The sequence below is a fragment of the Morus notabilis genome, unplaced genomic scaffold (genome assembly GCF_000414095.1).
Source record: "Morus notabilis unplaced genomic scaffold, ASM41409v2 Scaffold50, whole genome shotgun sequence".
NCBI classification, from domain to species: Eukaryota; Viridiplantae; Streptophyta; class Magnoliopsida; order Rosales; family Moraceae; genus Morus; species Morus notabilis.
Window position 1 is genome coordinate 127,095 of NW_010358085.1, and position 9,023 is coordinate 136,117.

Consider the following 9,023-nt stretch of genomic DNA (forward strand, 5'->3'; position numbering starts at 1 on the left):
TGTGTCTTTTTTTTTTTTTTTTTTTTTTTTTTTTTTTGAGGCTCAATTATGTTGGTAATTCTGCTGTGTCACCATACTCCAGCAGAGGTGAAATTATCGTACATTAATTAAACACAAGATACAACTGAAAATTTTATTACGAACATGCTTGATGTTCGTTCAAATGCAAGTTATATAAGTTCTTTAAAACTGAAATGGATCTTTTGTTTGTTTTTTGTTTTGTTTTTTTCCCTCGTTTCTACCATGAAAAGCTATTTTATTGAACTTTTTATTTTTATTTTTATTTTTTAATGTTGTATGTCATTTTTCTTATTATTTGTGTTTTATCAGTTTTGGTGCAAATTTCAGGGTCCTACAAAGTTCATTCACAAGCCAAGAAGAAAGTAGAACAATTATCAAGTGACAACTTTCAGATCTTCTTGCACTAAATTGGGAAGCTTATTGAATCTTTGATAAAATATGTAACCAAGACTTTTTAGCAAATTATTAGATTTCAGGAACTCAACCACAAAACAACAGAAGATCATGATAGAACATATGTAGATACTACTAATTTCAGATTCTTATATTTAGATTATAGAACTGCTCAATAGCAATAAGAGATCAAGGTAAGTTATTCAAATTCTCTTTTACTTCCCAAACAATGCAATCATATCAGCTCATGGGTACAAGAAATTTATCAAAAGAAAAATGGGGAACCATTCCACAAAGAATCAACTCTCCTTTAATGATCTAGCCTAATGACACCAATAATCGCTTATAACTCAACCTTAACATCATGAACTCTCATTCCTTCAGGCAAATTATCTAAACTGAAAGTCATCAATCCACATAATGAATCATAGGAGAAATCAACCACTTGAGAATCAACAATGCATCTTCTTGGCTTGGCCGAAGAATATGCTCCAAATTTGCCACACCCTTTCACCTCCAAATGAACTATCCCCACCAGCTCAGAGCTTCGATTCTCTACTTCCCTCTCAACGTTTCCATCCTCTTTGAATCCAATCTCGAGCTCTGACAGCTGAAATCCACTTTTTGCTTCGTAGCTCAGTCGTTCGATGGCTCCGCCTGGGTTGTACATGTTGATGAGTCCTAATGGGGCAAAACTGAATCCCGGAGTCAAGACCTTGACGGGAGTGACGGTGTATATGTCATGCTCTAGAACCTTAAGAGACACTGGCATCATAGCGTTGTAAGGAAGGGTGACAACCTCGCCAGAGTGGAAGCAATACACCGCACATTCACCGTCCCAATCAGAGTCGGTGGCAGCCTCGGCAATGAGGTGGACATCACGGCCTCTGACATAGCTGGTAATGGCCTCTGACGTCATTGGATGGAATGCGTTCTTCCTCTCCATACTACTCCATGCAGCGCCTTGGCAGTTAAAGACTCCCAGTACGCCAGTGTACTTGTTCATGCTCCATATCTTCAACAAGCTGAAAAAGAAGCATACAAAGTGATAGGTAAAAGAACACAAAATGCTATAACGTTTAAAAGCACAACCGATGAGAACATGAAGTTCTTCACTTGGTTTACCTGATTCCATCTCTTGCCGGGTCAGAGAATAAGCAGTCCCGAGTAGGCCGGCCGGGCAAGCGTGTTCTGAGGACAGACCCATCTGGTAAAACAAGCTTCTTTAGGAGCTCAAAGTCGTGCTTCCCAGGCGCATCACTGCAACAAATGGAGAATACCATACAATAAGCCATATTGAAAAGAATTGATGGTATATGTCATAGTAGTTTGTGACAATATATAGATATACATATATATGTGTGTGAGTGTGTGAGTGTGTGTACCTGACATAAATGGGGCCACCGCTTATGGCTCTCGCAGAGGCATGGTATTCTCCGGCGGGATGTTGAGAGTGGAACATGTCCCAATCAGGCTGCATAATCTCCCCCAAAAACACACTGTTATAGGCCACCGCCGCTATGTGAATTGTGTGTGACATTGGGTCACGCGGGAAGAAATCATCCGATGCCCTCACGATTGCTGTCTGCTTTGAACTGTTAAAAGAAAATTCAAATTACCACTTTTTAGTCCCCATAACTCAAAATCTTAAACACATCATCTATGTTTACTTTGTAGTCAAAGATGAAATTTCCTTCTAACAATAGCAACATAACTTTTGACCCATAAATGAAAACAGGTAATGAACAATAAGAGGAATCTTATTTTTAGTATGCAGGTCTTATTTATATGATATGATAAATAAGTAGCGGAGGCACATGATAGGAAAATGGGACAACAGATATGTTCTCTTGGACTTACCAGTAGAGCGCATCGGTGTTGTGGCTCATACAAGCGATGCATCCGTTGTCCGGGAAGTTCCTCGTGACGGAAGCATCCAATGCCTGATGATACTGCCTTGTCAGCTCAACCCGGCCGCCGAACCCTGCGCCGAGTGTCTCCAAGATGCACTGCACATCCACCTTAACTCCATCTACACCAGCAGCCGCCAAGTAACCGTGAAGCTCATTGTAAAACCTGTACACATTCTTGGGATTCACCAGCCCCAATCCCTTCACAGCCATCTTATCTGTCTTCCACACCGGCTCATTCTCGACAACCCCCTTTGACACCACCGGATACTTCATCGCTGAATCGTACTCCTCCATCTCCTTCACCCCGGGACGAACCCCTCCCCAGTACCCAGTTATGGCGTGCCACACATAAACATACTTCAAACCAAGCTTCTCTTTGGCAATTCCAACAATGTTCTTTATCCCCATAGCAGGGTCATCCTTGTTTTGAAACTTGGCATTCTCTTTAATCCCCGTCAAGCGGAGCAACTCATCGTCACTCCTCCCCGCCTCATCGGCTCCAACTGATTGCCATCCGTCGTCGATGATCACGAACTTCGGAGGGGCACCACCCTCTGAAAGAGACTTAATTCCTGCCTCAACTCCCTCTTGCGTCACCTCCTGATAAAAGGCATCCCATGTGCACCACCCAAAGTAGTCCACAATCCCCGGGACCTTCTTCTCATGCCGCAGCCGGAACGTCTTGAGATGCAATTTAACCGCCGTGATCGCTTCCGTGATCGCCAAGAACGGGTCGGCGCCGGAGTGGATGAACAGGGAATGATTAAACGACGACGCTTTAGTATCCGAGTCTCCACTTTCTAGACAGAGCTCCAACTCGTCGTTGTCGTTTCCCTGCAGGCAAGCACGGAAGGAGCCTTCGATCAGCGGAAGGAACACGGTGTAGACGATCTTGTTGTCGTCGTCTCCAGTGCCGTCCGGTTCGAGGTGGGACCCGTCTTTGGTTTCGATCAATAGGAATTGAGTCTCGAGAGGAATTTCACTCCCTTTGTCTCCCATCTTCTGCGCCATCCACCAGAGCTTGAACCTAAAGCACGCCATGAACCGGACGTCACGGAGCGTCCCAAGGCTGATGACGTGGCGGCTTTTGTCTTCTCCGAAAAAGGCGCCGAGGAAAACGCCCTCCGCCGGACCGGAATCCGAACCGGACGTGGATATCACATTCTCCGGTACTCCGGTTAGGATCGTACGGTCCTTTACGATTAGCTTCCGGTTGGCGATCCGTACCGCCGGTTTAATCGTCATTTCTCCTTCTTCTTCTTCTTCTTCTTCCTTGTATAGATGTTCGCTATTCGAAGCACTTTGCTCGGTTTCCTGCCATTCAAACAAATAAAAATGCTGATTTCGTGAAAATCTATTAAAAATCGATGGATTTTTTGGAACCATGCAAGTAAAATTCGTCATATATGATATATATTATATGTATAATGTATCTTGTATTATATATACCTGAAAAGCTAACGCACGCAATGCCTGTCCCGATTTGAATCTGCGAGTTCCGAAACATGCAAGGAGAAAATTGTAACCTCGTTAGCAAAGAAAATTAAATTCTTTTTCCTCGGTTTTCTCGGGATACAAACAGAAGTGCATTCCTAGCTACTTAACGCATTTCTCCAAATATTCTAAATGCTAAAGATTGAAACTTTCCTAGAATTTCTCAGGAAACAAATAGATCGAAGAAGAGTAATGGAAATGAAAGGAAAAAAATTAGGGAAAAAGGAATTGTACCAAAAGAACAGAGACTCTTGTTGGGTAGCTTCAACAAACGATTATTCAAAGGTGAAGAGATTGGATATTTGAATGTGGAAAAGCGAACAAGAGGATTCGTATTTATAGCTCGAACCAAAGAACTGTAACACGAATTTGACACCATTTTTTTTTTTTTTGAAAACAAATAATTATTTGCAAACTACAAAGCCAATTGGGAAGAAGAAGCTGTTTTTAACTGATTTAATAATTGATCGGACAGCGTTAAGAAATCCTTGTGGACTAAGCCGTTATATTTGACGGCGGAACTGACAGCCACGAAGGATCCACGTTGTGCCAATCCATAACCTCCTCGGTTTTGGATTACGAGACGGCAGTTTGAGTTTGACAGCTTCTGTGTTTGGGGTAATTTGACCAATGAATGAATGTGATGTTCATTTTACTATTTGACTGAGTTTAGAATTTAAGTTTTATTATACAGTTATATTTAATTTTTTTATTTAATTTTTTTATTATAGTAAAAAATTTTTACAGATGAATGAATGTGATGTTCATTTTACTATTTGACTGAGTTTAGAATTTAAGTTTTATTATACAGTCATATTTAATTTTTTTATTTAATTTTTTTATTATAGTAAAAAATTTTTACATAAAATTATATTTTAATTTAAATTAAAAATTTAAATTAATAAATTAAACGAACTCAAAATTTATATTCACTTATCTTAACTTTTAAAATATTACACAGTTAATTTTTAAAATTTTATTCTATTTAATTTCAATCATTTCGTTAATTAAACGTTAATTATTTAATATAATCAATATAAATTAGAAATAAAAATTAAAAACAGTTAAAATTTAAAAATTATTTATAAAAATTAATATTTTTTTGTATTATTTATAAACTTTAAATATTTTCAATTTTAATCTTAATTTTTACAGATTCGGTCATAAGTTATTTGTGAGGTTAACCTTTTCTATTTTGGTCACGGGAGTTTTAAGCGTGAAGACGTGAACAAATTGGTGAGCTAATTGAGTGAAGGTGTTGGTTAGCTTGTAATTGTACGGGTGATGCATAACACTTTTGGGGAGGGTTTGAAATGAATTATTGATTGGGATGATTGAGTAATCATTTTTGCTTATCTGTGTCCACGTACTCAGGCTTTGTCGTTTATCTACTAGAACAAGAAAAAGAGTTTTTGCTGAATAGAACAAGTAAAAGTTGCTTGAGTACCGATTGGTTCGAGGATTTATTTTTTTATTCGAATCATGGTTTATGGTTTGTTATGATATTTTTTTTCATAAAAAATATATATAAATTAAAAATAGTTCGAATCTCATAATTCTAATACAATTATACAAAGTCAGCCTCATATATTTTGTGTTGTGGACTTATTTTTTCTTTTTTTTTGGAAAATATTTTGTGTCGTGGACTTACTATTTACGAGTGCCCTTTAACATTAATCTAAAACAATCATATGATAAGGGTTTTTACTGCTACTTTAAGTTTTTAACTATTACATTCAGTTAAAATCACATCAAAATATATAATATGTAGAATAATTTTTAATACAAATTAGAAAACTTAAAATAGAGATCTATTAGTAATTTCTGTACTCATTATTGGGATATCTTTTAGTTAACAGTTCCATTGATATTATGCTTTTCTAGATGTTAAATTTAATTAGAATTGTTGTGTGGGAAAATGTGACGGACACCTGGACGAATGATAAAGTGACACGTGGCCTTAACTACTCCCCACCAAGCAACAACCCTCGACGTCTACAGATCTAAACCCTCGACGTCTACAGATTTAAAGAGCCCAAGCACAAAGTCCAACGTAGGGCGACGACTCCTCCTGGCGTCGACAGATCGTGCCGTCGAGCTTGAGGCACAGAGATCCCTCGACCGCAGAATCAACCACCAAGAAGGACGTTTGGGCTAAGCGTCGTTGGCGACGAGGGGAACGTTCTCTGGAGGACGTGGCAAGTTGCGTACAAAAGTGGGGGACGTCTGCAGGCATTAATTGCGAGCTCTTAAACCGCCTCACAGGGGACAGGAGAGTGTTACAGGGACGCACAGAGCCGTAATAGAAGACTAATTGGCTGAGTGAACAGTGTTGATTAGTGGGCTACGTCTGGGCCTAAAAAGGGAGAGCACTTGAGTGTTTCTGCCACGAGGGAAACCCACTCAGCGAAGGAAGCCCAGTATAAAAGAAGGGAGACCCCCTATGAGGAGGGGGTTGAGATCCAAGAAGAGAAAAAAGAGAGTGAGAGATAGCAATTGATGTAAATTGTAATCCTCCCAAAAAGAAATATACAACCACAGTGGATGTAGCTCTAATTTTACAGAGTGAACCACTATAAAATTTCTTGTCTTCTTTATTTGTGCACATCTCAAACTATACACACCATACACCCTGAACAATAAATTTTCATACATATTCAACACATAAGCCGATAATCTAAAGGGAAACCAAGAGATAACCCGACCGGTTTTTGTTGACGAGAAATCACCGTCAACAAGAATCAAATAGAAGCTTTGAGAAGTTTATTTATCAATTTTTATCGTGCAAAAAGAATTTATCTCTAGCCCAAGTATAAGAAACTAAAAACCACTTCACCTCGTCTAAGGTCAAACCACGTAACTCCAACTGCGTCTGAGCTCATCCAATGACTGTCGTTTCTTCTTTTAATTGAATTCCCAGTTATTTATCTTGTAAACTGTAATCAATCGCTAAGAATGTATTTATTTAATAATTCGTTGAGTTTGAAAATATATCTTGAGAAGCAAAATCAAGTGGCAAAAATATCTCTCCATTTCAGCAGGTAATTATTGGGATGTGCCCCACAAGAATGAGGGTTTATTCAGTTGTATTTTTGAGTTATAGTAACTTGAATATAGATTTTGAGTCGAATTTGAGTTATAACTTAAGTTGAAGTTGTAATTTGAGTTTGTGTTTGGTTATGTACATTTGAGTTATGGTTTGATATGAGAATCTTTTTAAGTTTGTGTTTGGGTGGGTCAAAACTTGAGTTTATATTTATATAGTATTTTTAAAAAAAAAACTCAATAATGATGGAAAATTTTAATAGGGTATATGGTGAGGTTTATTCGTCTCTTCGTTGTGAATGCATAAAAAAAAATCATCTCAATCAGAATTAAAACGAAAAAGTTATAGCGTTTTTAAGAATAGAAAAAAATATTGTTCATTAACATGAGTTTGAGTTTAGAAACTTGAGTTGAAGGGGAAACTTAAACTCAGATTTTAACTTCAAACTCAAGTTAAAATTCAAGTTACAACTCAAGTTTAAACTCAAATTTTACAAAAAAAAAAAAAAAAAAAAAACTTAAATACAATTGTAACTTGAGTTCAAATTTTTTTAAAATTTTAATACAAACGAATAAGCCCTCAATCATTACAAATTTTGAATGGCCCTACAAAACCAATAATTTCACTTAATTTCTTTTTTTTTTTTTTCTAAATTACTTTCTCCTAATTTCTCAAGATAATAAACAATACTTCAAGACGAAATATAATTTGAAGTATTTAAATTTTTGTTTAATTTTTAGTATCTTAATAAATGTCTAGTTAATTGGATTATGACATGTCTCAATAGATTTAAGTATAAAAAAAAGTTAGTTAAAAGATATTTCAAAAAATTTTAACATGAAAGGCAATATCATATTGATTTCTTTTCTGATCAACGTATCATATTTGATGTTTAACGGATTGTTCTTGGACGTGTTTTAGATTTATTGGGACTTGGGGCAATGCAATTTGCTCTGAACGATGACGGAAGAGATAACATTGTTTTTGTTTCCTAGGGTTGCGAGATTTTAATGTTTAATATTTAATTTTTTTTCCTTAAATAATGGGATTTTCTTACTGTGCATTCTTTAAAATAACCAAGGATGAAAATATAAGCATTTTTACTGATATATTTGTAAAAGGATTAATTTTAAAAATTCTCTTTAAATTATTTTCCTTTTAACACTTTACTCCTTTAACTTTAAAATGTAACATTTGTTCTCCCTAAACTTTGTTCCGTTAATAAGTTTTCTCATTCTCTTATAATAAGTGATAGAATTATCACGTGTCACTTATTTAGTGAGAATTAAAAACGCAATTACACTTATACCCTCTTAATCAAATAATTCTCTATTTTATTAAAAAAATTCACCATCTTCGCTCCCTATTTTTCTTTTTTTTTCCCCTCATTTTGTTCCCCATCTTCGTAGAATCATAACTCTACACAAAAACTTCACCTCCACCATCACCACCACCACCTAGTTCTACTCTACCAGTGAGTACTCCGCCAGTGAGTTCACCTACACCGCCTTCATCCAACCCACCTACGAATTCCCCACCTCCACCATCGCCAAAACCACCCGAAAATTCACCTCCACCACCATCACCAACCGCACCTGAGAGTTCACCCTTGCCACCGGTATCTTCACCACCGCAAAGTTCACCCCTTCCACCCCCACCACCATAATCTGTTCCGCCCACAAGTTATCTTCCACCTTCACCAACATCTATTTCCCTTAAAGAATCACCTCCTCCATTAGCATCAATACCTTCCAGGAATGCACCCCCACCTCCTATGATTACTCCTCTCGCTCCATCAGGTTCTAATGCAACGCCGGAGATTACTCTGCAGCCCATCAAAAGGGTCATGTTAATTTACTAGGTTTTGTTTCTTTAATGCTTGAAAGAGTTGTTGCAGGTTAATTTATAATAATACCCTCTTTAGATGGGTCATGTGCCTGACACATGGCGAATTTCATCACTCATTATAACAGAAAGTGAAAAATTGTTAACGGATTAAAATTCGAGGGGAATAGATGTTACTTTTTAAATTTCGGGGGAGTAAAGTGTTACAATGGTCATAGTTCAGGGAGAATTTTTGACATTAATCCTTTTGCGGAAATTTCTATATTTTGAAAGTAACGATATGAAAATAGGAGTGTAGTATTTTTCAGCAG

At 37.1% G+C, this 9,023-nt stretch overlaps 2 protein-coding genes across 3 annotated transcripts; both read right to left on the reverse strand.

The window, feature by feature from the left end:
* Positions 1 to 583: 583 nt before the first annotated feature.
* Positions 584 to 4,224, reverse strand: LOC21394444 (probable galactinol--sucrose galactosyltransferase 6). 2 transcript variants are annotated; one of them, XM_024161504.1, is made up of 6 exons: positions 4,056 to 4,224; positions 3,777 to 3,832; positions 2,275 to 3,641; positions 1,800 to 2,009; positions 1,540 to 1,674; positions 584 to 1,439 (listed from the first exon to the last, which is right to left on the reverse strand). In XM_024161504.1, the coding sequence occupies exons 1-6, from the start codon at positions 4,198 to 4,200 to the stop codon at positions 758 to 760; spliced, it is 2,595 nt and encodes an 864-aa protein (XP_024017272.1). In that variant the 5' UTR covers positions 4,201 to 4,224; the 3' UTR covers positions 584 to 757. The 2 variants fall into 2 exon arrangements, with proteins under 2 accessions (XP_024017272.1, XP_010090185.1); XM_010091883.2 differs by having other exon boundaries at positions 3,777 to 3,816; positions 4,056 to 4,130.
* A 4,062-nt stretch (positions 4,225 to 8,286) lies between these two features.
* Positions 8,287 to 8,715, reverse strand: LOC112090364 (acanthoscurrin-2-like). The gene is made up of 2 exons (XM_024161499.1): positions 8,616 to 8,715; positions 8,287 to 8,534 (listed from the first exon to the last, which is right to left on the reverse strand). Exons 1-2 carry the CDS (start codon positions 8,713 to 8,715, stop codon positions 8,287 to 8,289), a joined length of 348 nt encoding a protein of 115 aa, XP_024017267.1.
* Between the last annotated feature and the right edge of the window lie 308 nt (positions 8,716 to 9,023).

Bases quoted from the DNA above. Each gene is read 5' to 3' on its own strand.
- LOC21394444 (XM_024161504.1), bottom strand. From the start codon at position 4,200: ATGGTGTCAAATTCGTGTTACAGTTCTTTGGTTCGAGCTATAAATACG. The intron at 3,833-4,055 runs GTACAATTCCTT...TTCTCCTTGCAT, and splicing joins CAAGAGTCTCTGTTCTTTTG to GTTTCGGAACTCGCAGATTC. The intron at 3,642-3,776 runs GTATATATAATA...TTTGAATGGCAG, and splicing joins TGCGTGCGTTAGCTTTTCAG to GAAACCGAGCAAAGTGCTTC.
- LOC112090364 (XM_024161499.1), bottom strand. From the start codon at position 8,715: ATGACCCTTTTGATGGGCTGCAGAGTAATCTCCGGCGTTGCATTAGAA. The intron at 8,535-8,615 runs GTATTGATGCTA...TGGGCGGAACAG, and splicing joins TGGGGGTGCATTCCTGGAAG to ATTATGGTGGTGGGGGTGGA.